We start from the raw sequence: 24,592 nt of genomic DNA on the forward strand, positions 1-24,592 counted from the left end.
ACAAAAATTCTACATTTAGTAATGGCTGAGCAGCTCCTACTGGACCACAAACCTCCCACATGACAAAATTATAAAAAGCAACTATGAAGACACTAGAGAGTGATCAGAGTACACAGATAATGGAGAGGAGTCAACATTTGAAAGAAGGGAGCACTGGATAAATTTTTAATTTTTTGTAGCTTTTTACCTGAGGGAAGGCTCTAGTCAGAGTCATGTGGGGTGGTTAAAACTAGGATAGAAGCCTATAGTTGTACTGGTGTGAAAAACCAGAGGACAGAGTTCTGGTGGCCACACAGCTGGAAAGTGAGCAGAGAAACCCTGGAAAGGAGAAGGAGCCACAAACTCTGTGTATAGACTCTGTTTAAATCTCTGAATCCCACATGTGCAGAACAGACTCCAAGCAGCACGCTAAGGCTAAAAGATCTAAACTGAGATTTCAGCTTCCATCTACCAATATATGCAATTTGGGAGCTCAGCCAAGTTAACTGCCTGCTAAAACAAACACAAAAAGCAATACTCTTCAGAAGAACAAAGGAATCCACAGTCTCTACAATGTATCCTTCGCAATGTTCAAGGTACAATCCAAAGGTATTTGACATTAGAAGAAACAGGAAAATGTGACCATACAAAAAAGAAAAGACAATCAATGGAGACTAACCTCAAGATGACCCAGATGTTAGAATTAGCAGACAAAGATTTTAAAGCAGTTATTATAAATATGTTCAAGAACATAAAGGAAAATACGCTTGCAATGAATGAAAAGATAGGAAATCTCAGCAGAGAAACAGAAATTATAAAAAGACCATAATGGAAATTCTAGAACTGAAAAATACAACATCTGAAAGAAAAAGACTAAAAGAAGAAACAGCCCATTTTTTCCTTTGGCCATTATAAGCATGTGATGCTTATTTTGCCACAGTCATCTTCTAATCATGAGGATAGCTAGCTTGGGGATGAAGCTCATGTGCCATATATGGCAGAGCAAGAAGATGGAAAGGACCTGGGTCCTTAATAATATCATTGAGTCACTGAATTAACCAACCTAGGAACTTCCCTGCTGCCAGACATCTTGTATTGGGAGAAAAATAAAATGTCCTCATTTAAACAATATCTATTTGGGTTTTATGTTACTTACATGAGAAAGAAAGCATCATAGGTTATAACACTCTGCAGCAAAGAACTTGGCTTAATTTTGTTTAACACAAGGTTCACCAAATTTATGTGACCATATCTTTTTTAACTAATAACTATTGAAATGCCAAACATACTTAGGAAAGTGCTGTGTAGACTGCAGTTTCCACCTTCTAAATCTGTGCCATTCAATGACATCACCTGTAGAATATTATGATCAAAACACTTGTTTTGATCATATAGTGTGTGGGATACGCTAACAACTGTCCAAATGGATGACTTGAAGGCTGCCAGGAATCTACTATTAAAAAATTTCAAGTTTGCAAATTCCTGCAAACTCGTGTTACTCAAAGTGTGGTGTGTGCACCAGTAGCATCAGCAACTCATACCCCAGACCTACTGAATCTAGGATCTGCATTTTAACAAGACTCCCCAGTGATTCATATGCACATTACAGGTTGAGGACTGTAAACTATCAATTGCAATATAGATGTTAGCTGCATTATTATTCATGAAAAAAAAATAATACCTTCTTAATCTGTTTCAGAGACCTTCACATAATCATCTCATTTGGTTTTCACAGCAATACTGAGAGTTAAAGTTTTAAACCCCTGTTTATAGAAGAGGAAATGAGATTCAGAGAAGTAAGGTGACACTTAGTATATTGAGTTTTGATTAGTCCTATAGTTGGAGAAAATGTTATCAATTCATTGTTCAGATACTCTCATATTTTTGTTTTTTTTTTGGCGAGGAAGATCAGCCCGAGCTAACATACGATGCCAATCCTCCTCTTTTTTTTTTTTTCTGCTGAGGAAGATTGGCCCTTGGCTAACATCCATGCCCATCTTCCTCTTTTTGCTGGAGGAAGATTGTCTCTGAGCTAACATCTGTGCCAATCTTCCTCCATTTTGTATATGGGATGCCGCCACAGCACGGCTTGACCAGCGGTGCATAGGTCTGTGCCCAGGATCTGAACCAGCGAACCCCGGGACACTGAAGTGGAGCACGCGAACTTAACCTCCACGCCATGGGGCCAGCCCCCCATTCTTGCATTCTAAATGTTAAACAAAATTCTCATATGCAATGATAGAATCATTTTGGAGAGCAATTTGGCTATGTATCAAGAATCAGCAGTGTGTCGAATGAGGTTGACTGCTTTCAATATTTCTTTGAATTAGTGATTCTATTTCTGGAAACTTATCCTAAGGAAATAATCTAAGGCATAGGAAAAATTCTAGCCAAAAGAGCTCACCCAGCACTATTTTAAATATTTAAGCATTGGAAACCCATAGCATTCGAGGGTAGGGAATAGTTAAATGACCTACAATATATCCACATAATGATATATTAAGTAGCCATATTTTAAATGGTGTTTACATTTAAAGCATATTTGGTATTGAACCAGATTGACCCTTTATGGCCTTTTCACCTACTACATGAAAATGGTTGGAAAAAAGTTAAAAATGAAAGTTATAAGGCAAAGATTATTTGTAAAGTGCTAGCTATAAAATTCGGTCTAAGATATATTAGGAAGGGCCTGCTCAGGCCGTCATCACCCTCTCTATCCATCCAAACCCAATGCCCAGCCATTCTTCAAGTCCTGCCTTCTCTACGAAGCCACCCCGACTCCTTGGCCCACCCTCCCTCCCTCCCTCCTCACAATCCCCATAGCACACATTGGCCCTTGGCGTAGGCTGCCTTGTACAGCTGGTATTTTCATACAGTACGTGTCTCCCCGACTGGGGTCCTTGACATCAGTGACTGGGTTTTTAGACCTCTTTTATTCTGTGCAGCACACAGCTAAACCCCTGTCCCCAATCACTCACCAAGTCCTATTGATTTGACTTCCTAGCTTTCCTCAGCTCTATCCTTTCTTCTCTATCCCTTCCATTAAGACGTGTGTTCAAGGCCCTCTTCATCTCCGAGGTAGATTCCTGCAACATTGTAGCTATCAATGCTATTTTAGTTAGGGTGCTTTTGGCTACAAGTAACAGAAAACTCAATGTGGAGTGGCTTCAACAATGAGGAAAGTCTATTCCTTTTATTCCGGAGAAAAGCCCTTTCCAGAAAGCCCTCCAGAAGTCTCCCTCAGGGTCCACTGGCCAGCACTGGGTCACACATCCATGCCTTAGTTTCAGGGGAGGCTGGGAAAGCCACCACAGGGCATTTTCAATCTCAATGGTGGGATGCAGGCTCTGCCAACAGGAAGGAGAGAAGGGTGAAGGGGCAGTTTCTATTAGGGTAGGGAACCAATAGTGTCTGTCTCCAACTCCCTGCTTGGGTCTCCCCACCTCTTTAATCTATTCCCAGCACTGCCATTATTTACTCATTCATTCATTTAATTAATGATTCATCTGTTGTATTAGTCAGTTTCGGCTAGCTTATGTTCCAGTAATAAACAACTTTCAACTCCCAGTTGCTTGGACTAACAGGGTTAATTTTCACTAGCCACGGCAGTAGGCGGGGAAGAGAGAGCCTAGAGATCTGCAACAGCTCTCACCTGCTTGCACCTGAAATTGACATGTATCAATTCTGCTCACATTTTATTAGCTGAAGCAAGTCACATAGCCATATCTAAATTCAAAATGGCAAAAAGTGAGACTATCCTTTGTGCCGGGTGAGCAGTACTAACAGTTACCACAGTCAACAAATATTTATCGGGCATTGACTCTATGCTGGGTGAGGTGCTGGAGACGTATTGGTAAGAAAAACAAAGTATCTATTCTGAAAGCATTTACAGTCCAGAAGCAATAGTCTACTCCTTCCTTTATGCCTTCGTGCTAACATATAAAGACTTCAATTGTACCACCTCTTACATTTTTATTGTGTTAAAAAAAAAAAAAACTTGGCTGTCTGCCTGAACAGGTTGTAAAACCTTGAAGATGTCTTATCCCTCCTTGTAAACCTAATACCTAGAATGGTGCCCAGCACTAATAGAAACTGTAATATTTGTTGAGTGATGTTTGAGAGAGGATGGGCTCAGCTACAAGAGGAAGCGCAGCTGACAGTGACTTAAACAAAGAGGGTTTGTCTTTTCACGTAGCGAGAAGTCTAACAGCCAGAAGCTGCTGAGGTTGGTTTCTCTGTTCAACAATGTCACCCAGAACCCAGGATCTTTCCAGCCTTACGCCACAATATGCTTAGCTTGTTGGCTTTTCCTCCTGTGATTGTGCCTCATGGTCACAAGACTGCTGCCGCTGCTCCGTATAACATATTCACATCTAAGCTGGGAAGAAACAGAAGGGGCAGGGGGCTCTCCTCTGATGACTGTCCCTCATAGCAAGGAACAAAAGCTTTCCTAGAAACCAGCCAGTAGCTTATGTTTCACGGCCAAAACATGGATCACATGGCCACCCCAAGCTTCGAGCAAGGCTAGGAAAGAGAATATCTGGATTGCCAGTCTCTGTGGTTGGAGATGCCAAAGAAGAGGCTGAGAATGGGTGGGTAGCCAACCGAAAGGGTTCATCACAAATGAAGAGTATGTGCTCAATAAATATTTATTGGTGGAAGTTCAGATTTTTATGATCTGGTTGTTTACTGATTTTTAAGTACATATAAAGAACCCTCATCAGTGTTGTGACTAGCCAATATTGAGCACATCTTCTGTTTGTCCTGGGTACTCTGCCAAGCAAGTTATATGAATTTTTTTATTCAGTCTTCGCAACCGTATGACAGAGGTATTATCAATCTCTGTTTTACATATGAAAGAACTGAATCCTAGAGTAGTTAAGCAACTTGCCCAACTTGTTCACTTACCAGCTGGTAAATGATGAAACTGGGGTTTAAACTCCAGTGTCTGAGTCCAGAGCCCATGTTCCTATCCTAGAACTTTAGGTCTAGAGAGGAACAGATAGCTCATCAGACCCAAGCCCTTCATTGTCATAGCGCTAAAGACCAGAGATGGGAGGTAACCTGCTCAAGATCACACAGCAAGCCCATGTCAGAGCCAGGCCCAGGAACCAGAGGTCCTGACTCCCAGGCCACGGTTTTTTCTATCACACTGGGCTGCCTCTATTTAGAAACCTCACATTAGTTCACTGATGTTTAAAAAGACAAAATGCCAAACTTGATATCCGTGGGCAATTCAGTTACAAACAATGTACTTGACTTAAGGTTTGGCAAATTAGAACAAGTTGTTTCCTTTTTTGGAGTCAAAACTTGATGACTAGTTGGTTCAGACTTTTACCCAACTCAGTGGAAACTCCAGTCTGTACAACATTTTTAAGTTCTCATGTGATAAGGGGAAGGAAAGAATGTAATGGTCAAGCCTCAGCGGGGACTTACCGAGATGACTTCAAGCTCCAAGCTCATGACCCAGAAATGCTTTCTTTGTGGTGTTTAACCACATCGGCATAACACAGCCTTGGGAAGCCTCTTGATAGAGCAGAACATGTATGGTTCAAATCCTGCTTCTACCAATGACCAGCTGTGGGCACCTGTGACCTAGGCCGTCCGGAGAATTACGAGAAGCTAGTGTACGGAAATCTCCAGGCACAAAGCGGGACTCGGTGAGTGTTCAACTCCCTCTCCCCATCCTCGACTACTTCCCCTTCGGACTCAGGGCTGAAATGCAGCCCGAATCCAATTTAACAAGCAGTGCTTACCTTGCCCACACTGCATTCAGTTTCAGAAGGGTCGCGTTTCTTTTGTCAACAGGGGACCAAGTTTGCTTAACAAGTTTGAGAAGTCATTTGGGTGTAGCATTTAAGACCTCCGAGAGGAAAGGTTATAAGCACAGGCTCTTGAATCACACGAGGGTTGCATTTAGGCTCCATCACTTCTTAACTATGTGTGTAGTTATGTAACCTCCTTGTGTCTCAGTTTCCTTCTCAATACAATGGGGGTAATAATAGTACCGACCCCAAGGGGTTGAGCGGGGATTAGATTCGGGAATGTGTGCAGAGAGCTGACGACTGTGTGTCACATGGGAAGCCCATCACACGGGTTCGCTGGAGCCTTGTCAGATCCTTCAATCTCTTCCACAGCATTTTCCATCTGAGTATTTAGTGTCTGTTAGACAAAACATTTTCTCTGCTTCTTTTAAGGGTAAGGACAATGGGGCAAATGCCCTCATGTGGCAGCAGAGTGGGAGCGTTGAAGGCGTTAGCAGAGAACCCGGGACCGCGGGGCAGGAGGCCCGGGTTCATGTTCTGGCTCTGCCACCAGCGCCCGTATGTCCTTCTTTCTCTGGCCTTCAAGTCCATGCTTGTAAAATTGGGGGTTGGAAGAGGTCAGGTCATTTTTGGCCTTAGACATCGTGCTAATCACGGCCATCCAAACGTCTTCTTGGAAGCCTTAGGTAACCAAAACTGGCAGGAAGCAACAGTTTAGTAAAGGTTCAGAATCCTCTAATTTGGGTTCACGAATGAAGAATTCTTTCAAGATCCCCTCCCAGACCAAGAAGAGCCAATTAGGAAGGAATAGCAGCCTTCTCCCTGTGCAAAGTTGAGGAGTCCCCAGGCTTGTCCTCCTTACCCCAGCCTCCCCACCCTCCTCCAGCCCCCCTTGGACACAATGTGACTTCCATCCTCCACCCTTTTTCCCCATATACTTCTGTAAGCAAGCTCTCAGATCCTTCTCCACACTCTGAAGGAAATTCATTCAACAAACATGCACATCCTCCAAATGTGCACCCACTGTGCTCCAGGCACTCTTCTGGTGCTGGGATAGAGCAGTGGACAGAGATACAGCCCCAGCCTCATGGGGCCGACTTTCTATTGGGGGCAGACAGAAGCAAGCAAAATAAACAAGTGAGATACACAGTAGGGCAGGTGGAGTTGGCAGAGAGTTGCTTTTGACTGGGTTGGGGTTTTGCTAAGTGGGTACGATCCAGCAAGCTTGAGATGTGGGAGGGGAGGGTGTAGACAAGAAAGGAGTTGCAATAACTAACCATGGAGTTGAGGCTGGGAAAGGGGGGAAGGAGGGATTTGAAGGGGGCGGTGAAAAGGCGGGGAGGTCAGTGACTGTGGGGCCCCTGGGGGTGGAATCTTGAAGGAACAAGCTAGAAAGTGGTTTGAACGTGGGATCTTTGGAGGGCCTAGGGCTTAACTGTGTGACTGAGCAGCTGAGTCAGGGAAAACGAGATTATTGAGGGAGAGGAGGTCATGGAGCCAGGAGGCCAGAGTGGGTGAATCGGGCAAGTGGGTGGCAAAAACACCGAGCATCATGGCAGGACGAGCTGGACAGAGGACAGGGAGGTGGGACCCGAGACCCTCAGGGAACTCGTTAAACAGTGACAGAGGTGAGAGGCGGATTTGTGAAGACATATTAACCGTGCAACTTAATGTTACAATTGGAGAAAACCTCTTTTGTTTTTATAGTAAGAACTACAGAAAGGGAGAGAGCCATTTATGTCAGAAAAGCAGGCCTGAACGTGAAAAGTTGGGAAATATCTGGAATATCTTGTTTCATCAAGGATCAAAGCTGCCAGCTGCGGACATGTGGCTCTACTTGTGCGATCGTGAGCAGCCCTGAGCTGGTGGGAAGGGATTTAGTTTTTTACGGGTGAAGAACCTTCCTGTCATCCCTGAAAGATCAAGGAGATAGCCACTGTTTCAACAGAGGCTTGAAATAATAGCGTAATGATAATTTGTTAGTATCATCTATTGAAAACCATTGATTGAGAGGCAATGTGTAGAGGAGTTAAGAACTAGGGCTCTGCTCCTTGCTACTCATTAACCTCATCTGGACAAGGAGGATAATAAGAGCACCTACCCCTTCAGGTTCTGAGAAGTAAATGAGCTAATGTGCCCAGAGACGGTTGCCTGGAGTGTGTGAGGACTCAAAACATGTTGGCTGGATATTCTAATCTTTCTAATCTTTGTTGGCAAAAAAACAAGCAAATAAAAACAGGCTACGGGGGCCGGCCTGGTGGCGCAAGCGGTTAAGTGCGCGCGCTCCGCTGCGGCGGCCCAGGGTTCGCTGGTTCGGATCCCGGGCGCACACCGACGCACTGCTTGGTAAGCCATGCTGTGGCGGCGTCCCATATAAAGTGGAGGAAGATGGGCACAGATGTTAGCCCAGGGCCGTCTTCCTCAGCAGAAAAAGAGGAGGATTGGCGGATGTTAGCTCAGGGCTGATCTCCTCACAAAAAAAAAAAAAAAAAAAAAACAGGCTACGAAGGTCCTGTGCCGTTAATATTTCCGTGTGTGGAGTAGCGGCCAGACAGTAAAGCTGAGACGTCGGTCCTTCCTCTGCTAATTGCATTTCAACAGCGGCTCGGAGGCGGTGTGGCCCCGGGGAGTGAGACTGTGCTGAGGGTCAGGAACCCTGGGTTTACTTTCCTTCTCAGCCTATGAGGCCAAGACCAGGTAAGGCCAAGGGCGAGGCAGAGTGTCTCTGAGCCTCCGCTGGCCCCCCTGTAAGGTGGGGACGATCATTCCTGTCAGGACCACACAAGGTCGTTTCGAGGACCAAATGAGGAAATGTCCCATGAAGGTAGGTGGTAACTCACTGGAAAGGTGTATGCAGCTCACCTGTGTTGAGTGAACCTACTGCGTGCTGGGCGCAGAGGTTTCAAATTCAGCCTGCCTCCTCCCTAAAGAAGGCAGGCCATGTACCCAGATAGCCAGAGTCTAGGGGAGAACATCCTAGGGGAGTCCCATTACAGAAGGAAGATGTATTTTTATGGTTGAGTCTATGAGCAGATTTAGGGAGAATATGAATTGCACTCAGTGTGCTCAGCAGTTCTCCTCCTAGAGCATCATCCAACAGATGTCCCTGCTTCTGCAAGATGGCCTGAGGTCCAGGCTGTTCACTGTAGAATGCTTCATAGCTGCATCAGTTCAGAAGCCCCCTAAACGCCCACCAAATAGAGGACGGGTCAAATATACGGGCTCTAAAGCAGAAGAAGGAAGAGCTCTTTGTGAACTGACATGGAAAGACGGCCAAGAAATAAGAAGTGAAGAAAAAAAAACTGGGCGCAAAACAGCGCTATAGGATACTACTGTTTTTTGTCCAAAAAAAGCAAGGGAGAATATCTGTATGTACTTATATATGCGTAGAATATTCTAAAGCTAGTTAGAAGAAACTAGTCCCATTAGTTGTCTCTAGGAAGAGAAACTGGGACTCAGGGGTAGGAAGAGGAATATCACTGTATATCTGTGTGAACCTTTTGATTTTGAGACCGCGTAAATGCAATATCTGGGGGGTGGGAGGCAGAAAGAAGGAGGAGAGAGGAACACTGTGTGTGGGCTCTACAATCAGACAGACGGGCATGAATCCCAGCTCTACCACTTTCCAGCTGTATGACCCTGCACAAGTTACTCAGCCTCTCTGAGGCTGTTTCTATATGAAAGGGGTATGATAATGTGATAATACCTCCAACCCACCTGGGCTGTTGGGAGATTGAGACTAAAGAGTTTAAAGCATTTAGATGGAAAATGGTTGCTGTAGCTGTTTAACCAGCCAGGGCTTCCCCCTCTCCAGATCAGCTTCCAAACTTCCTGGAGGGCACATGCAGTTCATCTTTTCCTTTCCCATGCAATGCCCCAGGCACCTAGCCCATGGCAGTCCCTGCGCCTTCAGGATACCAGGTCAAAGCAGAGTGTGTGCTGGGGGGAGTGGTTGGGAGGGTGGGTGTCCTGAGTCAAATGCAATACAATGCTTCCCTCATGCTTCCTCCCTGCAGAGGAAAAACCCTGCCGACTAGCTGCTGGGCTCTCTGGTAACTGGGTCCAGCTCCCACGTCCCTTCACCCTGGGCTGCACCTCCTCGTGCTGTTGAAAATAGCAATTCTGAAACACAAGCGAGCGTGCATCTGAATTGCTGGTGCGAATCAGATTCCTGGGGGAAGGACCTCACTTTGCCCACTTAGGCTGCCAAGACGGAGCTCCAGCCCCATCTCCGGGGCTCAGTCCCACGCTCTTTACATGCCCTTTACTCTCTCTCCAAATTACTCACCAGTCCTCAAGCTCGTCCACACCTTTCCACCTTCACACTCCACGCTTCTGATTTCAAGGATCTCTCTCTCAAGAGAGATTTCTCCACTTGCCTAAACGATGCCTGTCTTGACAGGTGCAGCTCAAATATCTCCTCCCCCAGCAAGTCCCTTCAATTTGGGCTTCCTTCCTCTTCCTTCGGGTGCTCCCAGACCCTGAATTTGCACCTATCATAGCACTATCATGGCTTCCTTGAATTAGAAGTATCCTCACCAACAAGGAAAACTATGACTTGCAAGTGCACGAATGTGAGGTGCTTTATAAACATCGGCACCACTCCGCCCCAAGCCCCAGAGAAGTGTTACTGTCCCTGTTTCATAAAGAAGCGAGGCTCAGGGACGTAGGGGTTTGCCCAGGGCGGGGGGCTGGGATCTATCTAGTCTCCCTAATTGTTTTGGGTATATGTAGAGACTGTACACTCTTTAAGGGTGGCGGTCAGTTTCTTTTCCTCTCCTTCAGGGCCATGGAAAGTCCAGCCCCTCTGGGAATACTAATTCTGGAGATGGGGATGGTGGTAAGAAGGTGATTCCAGGGTAGGGACCACCCCTGAGGAATCTGTGCAGAGGTGGGGGTGGCAGCGTAGGGGCCAACAGGTTGTTTCAGAGGGAAGATGAACATCATCATCTGAGAGGAAAGATGGTGTGGTGAAACAAGATGGGGCAGATATGGTTCCCACGTTGGGGAACTCAGGCAACCAGGAAATTTGCTGGAAACAGGCAGGCACAAGGCCAGAGGAGAGCAAAAGCTGTCTCCCATTTTCATCTACACATCTCAGGAAGTTCCCATGTGAAAAATCTACATATAGACTCCCCCACGTACAAATGAGCTGTACCATCCATATACAAAGCTATTCATTGCGGAATTTGGCTGTAAAAACTGGAGCCAATTCAATGTCTATCAACAAGGAACTCGTTACATCAGTCAGAATTCCCTATGAGGGAACACTCTCCAGCCCAAGAAAGGAGGAGGAAGTCCTCATTGCTCTGATATGGAACAATCGCCAAGATATATTTTAAGTAAGAAATGCAATGTGTATAATCAGGGAAATGAAAATGAAAACCACGGTGAGTTACAAGTTCACACATATCAGTCTGGAACATTTAAAAAACTGATAATTCCAAGTATTGGTGAGGACACAGAGCAAGGAGAACTCTCAAACACGCTGGTAGGTGTGTGGATTGACACAACCACTCACAGGTGTTTGGCATTATCTACTAAAGTTGACAATGTGCATTCCCTAGGGCCCTGCAAACGGCCTGGGGAAATTCTTACCCAAGTCTCCCCTGCCCCCCTCCACACACACCAGGAGAAACTATTAAGAAGATTCACACCAGTGCTGTTCCTAAAAGCAAGAAATTGGAAGCAACCCAAATGTCCTTAAATAATACAATGAAAAATTAATCATAGTGTCTTCATACAATGGGATTGCATACCAGGGTGGAAATGAACAAACCCAGCCACACATGTCAGCATGACTGAATCTCAGGACCATAATTGTGGGCAGGATGACAGCAAGTTGGAGAAGATGGCATGCAATACACCTCCTTCTCCTCAAACCCAAAAAGGTGAGACACTACACAACATTTATTGTAGGGCCACATAAACATGCGGTGGGACTATAAGAGAAAAGGGCTCGAGAAGCACAACATTCAGGATAGTATTTAGGGGAAGAGGAGGTGGGGTTGGGAAGGGTCACATAGAGGATTTTAAAAGCCCCACTTCTTTGTCTGGGACAGGTGGTGGGTATGGGGTAGCTTATTGTATTGTGGGTTTATAAAAATTTTATATACATTGTGTAACTACTATTTTTGTATTTACTTAATATTTAATAAAAACAATTTTTAAAAATGAAGCCCAGACCAATGTGAATAGTACGCTATCATGTATAAGGGACACACACACACACACACACACACACACAAACTCATATTAAAGTAATTCTGGAAGGGTACATGTGTAATGGGTAAAATTGGTTGCCTCTGGAGGGGAACTGGGAGGCTGGGGACAAGGAGGGAGACTTTCCTGAATTTTTAAAATTTTGAATCACACAAATCAACTGAAATGAAAAATAATAAAATTTGAAGAGAGAGAGACTGAGCGAGGGAGACAGAGAGGGTAAGGAGAAAGGTAGGGGAGGGTGAGAGGGAGGGAAGATGGGGGGACGGGGGCAGGGGGAGGAGAACTGGCTGGGCTCTGGCCACCAAAACCTTCTGAGTGTGCCCAGAATCACCAGTGGAGCTGGAAGCCCTGCCGGCCAGCCCAGGGAAGGCTGTGTCCTCATCCCACAGCTGAGCCTGGACCCAGATCATGCTCTTGCACCAAAGGGCAGGGCCAGCTTCACACAGTTGCCCATGTGGACTCTGGCTCTGCAATCTTCGGTTTCCAGAGCTTTGTTTCCAAACAAGCCTCCCTCGGTCTCTTTCCCTGACCCTGCCTTCTTATCTCAGACCTTCACCCCACCGGTGATCTCAGCAATTCCTTTGAAGTTGCTTCAGAGTTCTGAAATATGCGTCTGTGTCACCAAGGTCAGCCAACTGTAAATAGACCCTTTTCATCCCCTTTTCAATCCTCCCATCAAGGACCCAGTGTCCTTTGCTATACCGCCTCATCAAAACCTGCTCACATACTCATTATTCACATACCAATAACTCAAAGGAAACGAGGGTCACGGGCACGTCCCAAGGATCATGGCCTTGAGAGGTAAAGGCATGCAGTGATAATGGAATTTCAGGCATCAGCCTGAAGGAAGGATTTGGACACAATGGCAGGGGGTGCCTTCTGCCGTGCTTGTACCCAGGATGCCTGAGGACTCAAGTGTTGGCAGCTTGGGTTCATATAAGACAGGGGACCCCTGAGGCCGGGCTCAGTCCCCCAGAGCCCAATGGCCACGCATGAGGAGGAGGGGGCCAGGGAGGATTGTATTACTCTGAACTAAGAAGTACCTTATTCCCCAAAGAGCCAATGCAAGGATCTGGGTGGCACCATAGTACGGAGGTGGGTGCTAAGAGAAGGCTGTGCTGCACAGCTGGACAGGATCAGCTCTCCATCCATCTCCTCAATGGGAAAGTTCCCCAGTTGAAAAGCACCTTGGCAGTTCATCAGTCTCCCTCGGGAGCAAGGTAGTGTTGCAAAGAAAGAGAGAAGACTTGCTGGATAATGGAGCTTAGTGGAAGCTGTTCGACAAGCAGGTCTGGAGCAAAGCCATGGCTGACCACACTGTGTTGGTGAGGATGTGGAGCACCCGGACTCTCACACACTGCTGTGGGAGTGTAAATTGTACAACCAAAGGAAAACTGGCAGAAGCTACTAAAGCTAACCCCACACTTGTCCCATGACCTAGCAATTCCGCTCCTGGGGATATACTGAAGAGAAGTGAGCACTCGTGTCCACCCAATGACATGTCCAAGAATGTTCAGAGATGTGTTATTCATGATAGACCCCAAATGGAAAAACCCAATGCCCACCAGCAGGAGAATGGATAAACACACTGCAGTGTATTCATACAATGGAATACTACTCAAAACAAACCATAGCTACATGCAAAACAGGGATAGAGCTCAAAAATATAATGTTGTATGAAAGAAGCCAGACACAAAAGATCACATACTGTATCATTCCATTTATATGAGGTTCAAGAACAGGCAACACTAACCTATGGCCATAGAAGACTGGACAGTAGTTACCCTTAGAGGGGGGATACTGACTAGGAAGGAACACGAGGAACTTTCTGGGGCACTGGAAACGTTCTGTATTTTGATCCGGGTGGTGGTTTCACAGACGGATACACATGTAAAAATTCACGGCTATTAAACTTAAGATTTGTATACCTTAATTACTGTAGGTAAGGTTATAGCAAAAACAACAAAAATATTCAAGGTTGAAAGCTCCATTGCTCCTGCCCCCTGACCTGACTACTCAGCCCCCAGAAGTGTTGTCCACCTTGGAAAGACTTTTCATGCCAGGTGCTGGTGGCTGTACCAGGGGGCAGAGAGCAGGAACTTCTCAGGCTGAAGAAGAAATCACACGGCCTTTGGGGACCTCCTCCTCATAGATGTTTGAACATGGGGCAGAATTATGCCTAGGACTTATTTCCATGGAAATGCACCCCCAATATAAAGTTCTTGGGATAGAGATATATAGCTCCCATTCAATTTCAACTGCTGGAGACCACCAGTATTTTAGCAAAACAAACGGGGAAAAAACCCCAAAAACAATGACAGGCAATGGTTGGCTTAAGCCTTCAAGACACACGGCAAGTGAAGAAAAGCCAAGTTTGGGCAGAGGAGGTGTCAGGCCTTGTGTCCAGTCATGCCAAGAAATTTTGCGGTGATGTCAAACAGCTAACAGCCTCTCAGACAAGCTGATTTCTCAGCTACCCCATACAAGAAACCAAGATACATGCTCTACCCAGAAAAAACAAGAGGCTATAAGAAATTACATTAAAATGGTGGAAATGGTTATGTCTGGGTGATTAAAATAGTCTTACTTTCTCCTTTGCATTAAAAAAACAACCTCAAATTAGATAGCAAAGAACAAATTTTATAATCTTTCATGATCAGCTCAGATAAAATCCTTCGGGGGTCCTTCTGGACTCTGAAGCTGGGGGAAGAGGCCCTCCCCAAGGTCCCGTGAATCCTGCAGCCTTACCCATCAGGAACTGTCAACGTTGCATCCCCAATACTGCCTCCGTGTCCCCCAAAGGGGCCAATACAAAGCAGAAAGGGAAAGGAAGGAGCTCAGACACTACTTTAGAAGTGAGGAGAGGTAGACTGAAACCCACTACTCCCAGTCAGTCTCACAGGTGCCAAGCAAAGGACATACAGTGTCCTTTGAAATACAACACAACAACCCTTCTGAAATTTGGGGACAATTAGCTTTTTCTACTCCATTTAACCTGTGAATCCTGACCCTCTTAGGAATATTAAAATTGTAGAGAATACTAATATACATATTAATATATTATACATGTATATTTCTTTTCTTTCCACCCCTAGTGCCCTCTGCCACCCTTGAAGGGAAAGGGCAAGCAGAAGGTCACGTGCCAAGGTCGAGTCAGAGCCCTCCCTCTAGTTCTGGCCCAGCAGACACAAACCTCTCTGGCCCCTCTTCCCCACCACCTCATCCAAAGACCTCCTTCCCTCATCCTGGCTCTGGTCAAGGCCAGACTGGCTGCAGCTGGCAGGACCAGACGTTCACACTCATTGCCCTACAGACACTGTGGGAGGGCCTGCAGACCCAGGGGTAGACAAGGCCCCCTACTCTATCTCCCTTCAGCACCCCTCCCAGAGCCTGGCAGTATTACCACTCAACCCCTCTTCTCCCAAAGTCTAAGCTCACAGCCCAGCCAGGTTAGGAGAGCCCATCTGAAAGGCAAAGTCACACTCCAGTGTTAATGGCAACTCACACATTAATGCAAGTGCCAAAGCTGACCAGAGTTTTGGCAAATGCTTTTAATGACATTTTTAAACTTGTTAGGAAAACGAGACTTTTGTATTCCTAGTCAGAGTGCCCTCATATGCTCCAGTATCATAATATCATTTTAGACTTAAGTCCATGAATTTTAATCACAGCGTTGATAAAATTCATTAAGGACACTTCTGCTCACCTTGAGGGCTCTGAATACGTGGACCTGCAGAGTAGGAAGTGCTAGGTTCTGGGTCCTGGTCCAGTACTGCCTTTTCCTGCTGTGATGCTGAGCATGTCTGACCTGCCTCTCTCTGTGAGATGAGTCAGTGGGCCTAGATGATCCTCAGAGCTTGACATTCTCTGTGTGAGGCCCTCCCTGGGGACCAAATCCCTCTGAAGATGTCAGCTCCATCCTCTCTCCCCCCAACTCAGCCTCTACGGGGCTTTCCTCAGGTCTGTCCTGCCCCCTCTCTCCTTGGCCACTCTCCTAACCTCCCTGGTGGGCTCCAGTGCCCCTACATTTTTGTCATCTGCTCCTACCTTCCTCTTGAACTCCAGACCCAGTCCCATCTGCTTGCTGGGGGTTTTTCTCAGATGCCACGTAGGCAACACAAACTCATAAAAACTAAACTTTTCCTCCTCCCCCCAAACCCACTGCTGATCCCTCCAGCCACACAGCAAGCCTGCACTGATATTCTGGCTTTTTGACTCTGCTGTCTAGTTAGCTGCCAAGTTCCAATCAAGGCTCTTCCCTATTCAAATCCTTCAAGAGATGCTGTCACCTACCATGTACTAAATGCCTCGCCCTGGCTTCAGGGTCCTCTATTAAGTCAGTGTCAGAAAGACTCAGAGAGGTCCAGTATTATGCTTGAGGTCACACAGTGAGTGGCAGGGCTCTTAATTCCCACACACTGCCTCGCCACCTCAATGGCTTCCAGTCAAATGGGATGGCAGGTAGTCACTGGAGTTGAAATACACACCATACCGCCCTGAGCCCTACCTTTGCTTAAGCTGCTTCATCTGTTTACAATGCATTCTCTTTATCCTCGCCTGCTAAAATCCTACCCATTTGGTCATTTTCCCTTTACTTCATTTCCAAAATGTTTCATAGGGCGAGCTTGTAACTTCACTCTAAATTGCCTTTGTTATTCAAAATATAAATTCATCAACAGGGATTTTTATCCCCATTTTTCAAGGCTTGAATTAGTTGCTTCATTCTTCTGAACGCTTCCCTTATTCTCCCAACCAAACATGAGGTCTCTCTCAAACTCCTCCTCTCTGGAGCCCCACACCTGCATCATGCAGAGTTGTCTGCAATGTGTCTTACAAACCAGGTTGTGAGTGTCCTGGGACCAGGGGTGTGCATCTTCGCACCCCCAACACGTACCAGCACAGTGGTGATACTATGTCAATGTTATACCAAATCGAGAACTTTTACACTTTAGTGACTTCAATGACAAGAATTTCGAAGGCCTTGTGGAGGAGGTGATCAGGCGAGTCCCGTGTCCTCCAGCTACACCGCTGAGACACGTAACTCCCAGCCAAGCCCAGGAGCCAGGCAGGACCACAGAGAATGGGACAGGGGAGGGGACGGGAAAAGCTATCCTAGGCCCAGCCACTGAGTAGTGTGTCCCTGGTAAGTCTTCCTCTGCCTCTGCTCTTCAAGATATCCCTTTCCAGAAATGTTGAAGTCACAGCCACTGAGAGAGGGAAGGAAGGTAGAGAACAGGCCAGCACAGCCTTGAAGTGCTGTGGAGCCCACGAGAAAAGCCTTGACCAGATCCTTGTCCCAGGATTCTGCCACCATTTCTTCGCTGGCTGACCTTGGACAAGTCTTTTAATCTTGCTGGTCTATTTCCTCATCTGCAAAATGAAGACCAGGTAGGCTCAAGGATCCCTTCCAGCTCTGAAAGGGGCTAGGCACACGTTATGCCTCTTGGGGTGCCCCAGTTGCCTATCTACAGAACAGGGAGAGCAACAATGGCAAAGGAGGCACGAGCCTGATTTTCCCAAGCTTGGTAAACAGGTGCTGGAGATGTCCAAGGGCCACTTCTCCCACTGAAGGAGGAGCAGATGCTCCTAAAGGAACATAGCCACAGGGAAGCCGAGGCGTGGGAGGTGAGCTGGACTTTCCACAGCTCCCAGAAGGCGGTGCTGTCTGGGAAGGAAACAACATCAACACCCATCTTCACATCCCTCCCAGGGGTCCAAGAGACAGGCAGGCAGGCAGGCAGACAGAGCCTTCTCCAGCTGGGAGCCTGCAACTGCTAGACAACCCCGTTCTTAATGGTCCCGGGCCTTCTGAGGAGGGGATGATTTGTAGAACTTAAGACAGAAGCAGGCCCCCACTGATGACACCAAACTCAGCACAGCAACTGCTGCCCATTAGAACATTTATTTCTCAGAGAGAAAATAAGTTTCAGACAGTCATATTATAGTAGGTAAAATTAACTTTTGTATTCTTTACAAGCATAGATTTTTCTGTTTATTACGTCTCTTATACCATCTGTTATAAACAATTCTAGAAAGCAAATAAAGTCACTTTCTACAATAAATAGAGCATCGTGTGCTTCACAGCAGACGCGACTGAGACACATAGGCCCCATGCCACAGCAGGATCTGAGCCGTTTCCTGTTCTAAAAGAGCAGTTTTAAAAATGAGACTCAGAGAGAGACTGAAAGATTGAGATTGAAAAAAAAGAGACTAAGAAAGCGTTGGGGGGAAGAAATAGATAGACACAGAAATTGAGAGAGAGAGAAAGCCCCGAGATCTTACAACACAGGTTGAGACGAAGGTCACAGAGTCCACAGCCGACCAACTACCTGGGGAGAGGGGGATGCACTGGCTCCTTTAAATACACCACACTGTGTGCGTTTAAAATACTCAGCCACGCAATGGAGGACTCCAGTAATGGAAACTATAGGCCTGAATAATTTAGAACAGTATTTTACAATTATATACACCATGTCCTTCCCTAGCCATATGCTGTATTGTATTTTTATTATTGTACAAAATCCAAAACCCCATCCGTTATGTTATAGAGAGTTTTGTTGGTTCCCTTTTAAACTCTGGCTCGTGTCCCAAATGTATAAGAAGTTGTGGTGGTTGGTTGGTTGTATTTTTAAAAAGTCGAGTGTGTAAAAATGGCAGTGATCTCCCCAGTGACTTCCAAAACTCCCCTATGAAAAATTTAAAACAATTAAAAAGAACGTCAGGTTAAAAATCAACATGGCGATCAGCGGCCTGCAACCTGGCCCTGCGACTTTGGTGCTTAAGAGGTGAAAAAAAACATCCAGAGAACAGACATCGAAGCCTCTGAAAGTTGTGTTGGTTTGTCAGTCAGCATTCCCCTTTTCACAGTTTTTTTCCTTCCATTTTTGAGAAGGTGCAGGTGGGAGGGGGTTGAAGGAGAAGGTGGGAGGGGGTTGAAGGAAAAGAGGGAAGGGGACAGATAGTCTGAAATAAAAGCACTGCGTTCCCTGGAGTTCAGAAGCGGGAGCAGCAGAGGCTGGGCAGGGCAGAGCACAGGACAGGAAGATGCTGGAGGGCAGGCACCACGCCATCGATGGTGGTGGAGAGTGAGGCTAGAGGCTGCAGTGGTAGCAAAGGAAAAGCCCATGAGGAGTGAACAGGAGGGGTGAGGGGGGCAGACCCAGCCGAAGGCACGGCTCCGCCCCAACAACCCTCAACATCCAAGTGGACAGACGGACACTCGCGCCAGCAGCCTGGTTTGCTGACAGGAGCCCGCCCAGCCTCAGCCCACCTCTTGGCAAGACAAGGAGAGGCCAGGAAGGGCCTTGCCTCAATCCAAGGAGGCAAGCTCTCACAGCCTGGCCTCAGCTGTGCGTCTGCAGCAGATGTGAAAGTCGGGGGCAGGGGACAGGTGGTGTGTGTGCTGGTGGGAGGGTCACCAAGTGGTAGGCTGGCCCCTGTCCTTGGCCCTGAGGAGCCAGGCGGAGACACCCACCTAGCGTAGCAGCTGGCCTCAAAGGGAATGAGACATAAAAAGGAAAAAAAACCCAGTTTGGTGATGGTTTCTGTCAGTTTGGCACAAGAGGAAGTAGGGAAAGGACCATGGGAAAAAGAGAGCCTGGACAGAGGTACAGAAGATGAGACAGGGAAGAGGTATGAGAATGGGTGATGCAGCGGGAGAGAGGGTGAGCTCAGTGAGATTCCTCGAGGGACCCTCGTGTAGCCACAGCACCTCTGGGGTCAATGTCAGAGCCTCGCTCACCCTGAGGTGTAGTTAGTTGGGAGTGGGGTGGAGGGGGCCAGGCACGCCCTTCAGAAAGAGCCCAGGACCTTGTGCCTCCTGGGGCCAGGTCCATCTCCACGGCTGGGCCCAAGCCTCACAGCTGTTTCTACTTCTAACTGGTACTTCAGTGGACCAGCCCCTGAGGGAGCTCAGGTGGGAGTTTTTGGCACACGGCAGGCCCGCCAGGGGAACCACGCAGTTGGTCAAAACTGGGGCCATGCCCTTGGGCAGGACACAACCCAGTCCCTGGCCTGCCATGGAAGGGGGAAGCTGCCGGCCATACGTTTGGCTGGGGCAGGAAGAGGCTTCTCTCTGCCCCATGGAACGGAGGCAGGGCAGGCAGGTCAGGCCAGGCCAGGCCCCACCCTTACAGGTAGCTGGAAGTGACAAAGGAGTGGGGCCCCCGGACTCGGCTCAGGTGGATCATCGCGCGGTCATAGGCCACCTGCACTGACTTGCGGATGCTGGTCTTGCGGCCTTCCAGCATCTTCAGCTTGTCCACGGTGTCTTCCACGCCCAAGGGCAGGACTTTGTCCCTTGGAAGCCATTGCCTAAAATACAAGCACAGTAAGAGGTCTGGGCCATGGTGGGTCCCATGAGGGGGCTCCTCTGGGCCCACTTGCTCAGGACCAGCAAAACCAAGGCGAGGACAGGGCAGAGGGAAGCAGACTGGAACACCCCAGGCAGGGGTGAGACACACTTCTGAGCTGTGGCTAAGAAGTGTGGCTGATGCCAGGAATCCGTGAACTGATCTCTGGTGGGGCCTGCACCTGTTTTGTTTTTTTTTCAACAGATCCCCAGTTGAATCTAACATGTGGCTAAGAGCCTAACCTTTGGAGCCAGATCTTGGTTTGTATCCCAGTGCTGGCTATGGGGTCTTGGCTTTCTGAGCCTCAGCTTCCTCATCTGCAAAATGGGTTGGGAGAGGATTAATGAAGATTTAAAGGAGGATTAAATGAGCTCATGTATGTAAAGCAATTTGCATAAGGACATGGAGTAAATACTCAATAAATGGTAGCTATCATTATCATCATTTTTACTAGCTGGTCCTACTTCCTCACTCTATAGAAGCAGAGGTGAAAGAACTCTCCTGCTGGTGCTAAGAGAAACCTTAAGGTGTTCACAGACCATGAGGAAGCAAGCCCCTCGTAGTGGACCCTGCACTGACCAGAACCCCTGCTCTGGACTGAGACATGCATTCCCGCAGCCACTGGGAGTATTGGCAGCTTACAGGCTCTCACCTGAGGCCCTCTCCAGGAATCACCCCCCACCAAGGGAGATGCCTGGCCCAAGGTCACCTCCTTCCAGGGGCAGACGGCGTTCAGTGACTAGTTGACGTGGGGGTACAAAGGCACAGCCCAGATTCCTGACATCTCTAACGAGCCACCCAGCTCCAGAGCTGCCCGTAGGATCAGCTGAGCCCTTTACAGCAAGTGCTATAGTTCAACTTCTTCCTCTGCCCCGTGCTGTATCCCTCACCCCTACCGCTCTCCCCAGTAAGTCTCCTGATACAAAGCTCCCTCTCAGAGTTTCCCAGGGAATCTGATCTGCAGTACCCCTCAGTTATGATGAACACTCTTCATCAGTGTTATTGATAACACTAAGTTACTATTAACATGGCAAGTGCAGGCCAGCTGCTGGCAGGTAATGCCTCACCTTCACTTGGATGGAGGCAGGGTGACTGAGTCCACAGCCCCTCTGTGCACCTCTCCAGCATGTCAGCATCTGCACAGCCTCCCGGTCAAGCCCCTCAGCCCGCACCCTGGCATGGGCCCTCCCCGGCAGCAGGGCCCACTCACCAGGTGCGCTTATTGTCAAAGAAGAGGACAAGGAAGAGCTTCTCTCCAGCCTCGGCCTGTTTCTGCTCTCCCAGCTTCAGCACATCCATTGGGGGGACAGGGATGGGGACGCCATTGTGCAGGAGGCCCTCCCGGGGCATCTTGGGATCGATGATCTGGAGGCAGGAAAGGAGATGGCACTCAGCTGGGAGTAAACAGGGCGAGCAGGGCACCCTGCCCAGGACTAACTGCTGAAGCACCCCACACCAAAGCTATGCAGGGGCTTGGCCCTGCCCACAATCAAGTGATGGCGGGGCTGACCTCTTCCATGACCCTCAGTACCCCAAAATGGAAATCTTGACTGTTTCCCCAGTTCATTGTCCCAATCCTCCAGCCCTGTCCAACCAGTCCTTCCCATGAGGGGGCTTGCTCCACAAACTATCAGGCCTCAGAACTGAAACAGGATTAATAGGAAGCCAGCGTGTGGGGGTATCAGAACTGAGTGGGTCTCTCTAATGTCCAGGCCAGATATGCAAACTTCTTCCTCCCAATGTCCTTGAAGGCAGGGGAGTGGAGGCCATTGTTTTCACTGTCAATTTCCCTTTAGAACCTTTGCAATTCACTTCAAGAGCTCAGGGGCCCTCCTAGACACCATGGCTATGAAGAACATTCAGCATCAGCAGGAGGGTCCATCCGTTTGGCTCTACCTAACAGAGCCCCTGGTTACCCACCACCCTCCTGTCTGACTATAATCCTCCCTGGTCCATGGACCAGATACATTTGTGGCACCTCCATGGTTAAGATCAGAGAGAAGACTGAGCTTGAAGGGTCACTGGAGAGGGGAGAATGATGTGGCTGGAAACAAGGGCCACTGGAGGAATTAGTCTTTGAGGCTGCATGCTCCACAAGGGCAGCTGCTCAGCAAAATGCCTGGTGGCATCAACACAACAATACTTCTCCAGCTCTATGGAGCACTAAGTTACCAAAGCTCCTAATCATTCACACATCATCATCTTATTTCATCCTCTTGCTGATGCCGAGAAGTCTGCTGACAGGTATTAGCTGACAGAGGAAAACGTCAAGCACAGAAGGAGGATGTTGCTGTTTGCGGCCATGGCTGGGACTAAAACCAGATGCCTGGACAAGGCTTGGGCCTCTGCTGTCCGCTGCCTCATACGCAGCACCTGCCTCCAGAGCAGTTGGCTGACAATCTCTGTGCACTAAGGCCAGAGAGACTTGGACACTTACTGAGGAAGCAGCTTTCTCCAGAGATGGAGCTATCTTAATTCTATACCCTGTCCCAGGGGGCCTCTTCTCATAATAAACTGCTCTCACTATTTACCTTTGGGTGTCTGCCAACTTCCCTACATCCCTCTCAAGATAAGCAGCTGAAAACAGGTGTTCTGGTTAAGAGTTGACTCTAAGGAAGAACCACTCCCACCCTGCCCCCAGCTGTGTGATTTGGTCAAAACTCTATCTCCCTGCCTGTCTATCTCTCCTGGGACTGAATCTAAGGATCCTAATGAGAAGTACCATATAAGCCCTCCTGAGCTTCCTTGATTATTGAACAAGACAGTGGGGCTACTCTGATACATTTCCTCTTAACTAAGCCATGCTGATTCCTGCCTCAGAACGTAGGGCAGATGGTGAAAAATGTCCCCCTGGAGGGCAGAAGCAAGATGGGTAAGTCTGAGACTTAAGGAGAGCTCTCCTCTCTTTTTAAAGAAGACAGAGGCAAATGTGTCCCAAAATAATAAATAATGGTCCATTCACTCAAATGTTATGCAGATGAAAAACAACAGGGAAATAAAGCTTGTGATAAACTAACATATATAATAAATGTATACATACACTATTATTACAGCTATAATACATAATAAATAGAAGGAATGATACAAAATGCTTACAGTTGACATGTTGGAATGCTGGGGTTTGTGTTGCTTTTCTCTATTTTTCCAAAACTTCTGTAATGTACTTTTATTACTTTCACAGAAAAACAAAAAACCTTTTTTTAAAAAACAAGAGCCCCCCCTAAAAAGATTAAAAACTGTATATTCACTATGGATGCAAGTACATATATAAGTATGCACAGGAAAACTACTGGGAGAGCATAAACCAAAATGAAAACACAGGTTCTGTTGAGGTGGTTAGGTTTTCAGGCGGTGGCTGAATTTCTTTAATCAAGAAAGAAAATGTATGATTAAGAAGATAATTAAAAAGAAAAAAAAAAGACTAGTTGTAGACTGGCTTTTGTGCATTGTGAGATTTAAAAAAACCCAAACCAAAACCTGCACAGCCTTACTCACTTCTTCAACGACTAAGCTGGGGGGTCTCACCGACGCAGGACACAGAGCCTTGTGAAGGCAGCCCCAGGCCCAACCTCCCCAGTGGCTGGATCACAGCATGGATTCCCCCACCTGCCACTGCTAAGAAAGGGCTGAGGCAGGCCACATTGCTTCCAATACGGCTCCAGCAAGCTATGTAACCTCTTGGAGCTGTGGTTTCCTCACCTGTCCAAAAAGGATCCGAGTTCCTGCCCTCTTTATCTTAAGAGGTTACTGTTAGACTTGAAAGAGCCATAGACATGAAAGAGCTGGGAGAAGCCCACGGCTCTGTATGCATGAACGAGTTTGGCAGGGTGGTTCTCAACCCTGGCTACAGATCTTCTGGGAAGCTTTTTAAAAAATATTCAGGCCTTGGTCTGGCCTCAGAGAGTCTAATTTGGTAGTTCTGAGATGGGGACTCAGTATTTGCACTGTTTAAAAAACTCTCCCAGATGATTCTGACGTGCCCCAAGGTTAGAATCAGTATCTTCCAGGGCCAGATGGACATCACCTCCCCAATGCAGAAAGAGCTAAGAAATAACAATCAAGGTGGTACAAATGGAATTTTTAGCTCTGCTACTATGCAAAAAATGGAAATTTAGCTACTGCTGGTAGGAGTATAAACCAGAACTAACTTTCTAAACAGCAACTTGGCAATTTGTATCAGAATTTTGCATAGACTTTGCCCCAAGCAGGCATTCCTAAGAACTCACTGTAAAGAAATAATCATGGATGTACACCAAGGTAAAGCTACAATGA

At 47.2% G+C, this 24,592-nt stretch overlaps 1 protein-coding gene across 2 annotated transcripts in view; it reads right to left on the bottom strand.

The window, feature by feature from the left end:
- Window positions 1–17,852: 17,852 nt before the first annotated feature.
- The window catches only part of BRPF3 (bromodomain and PHD finger containing 3), a 34,186-nt gene continuing 27,446 nt past the window's right edge, over window positions 17,853–24,592 (bottom strand). For both annotated transcript variants that reach the window (XM_058554496.1, XM_058554497.1), the window contains exons 12-13: window positions 21,531–21,685; window positions 17,853–20,282 (exon numbers count right to left, since the gene is read on the bottom strand). In XM_058554496.1, coding sequence (XP_058410479.1) covers window positions 20,099–20,282; window positions 21,531–21,685 — 339 coding nt within the window. In that variant the 3' untranslated portion in view covers window positions 17,853–20,098. The remainder of the gene's footprint in view (window positions 20,283–21,530; window positions 21,686–24,592) is intronic.

The sequence above is a fragment of the Diceros bicornis genome, chromosome 14, assembly GCF_020826845.1.
Source record: "Diceros bicornis minor isolate mBicDic1 chromosome 14, mDicBic1.mat.cur, whole genome shotgun sequence".
NCBI lineage: Eukaryota > Metazoa > Chordata > Mammalia > Perissodactyla > Rhinocerotidae > Diceros > Diceros bicornis.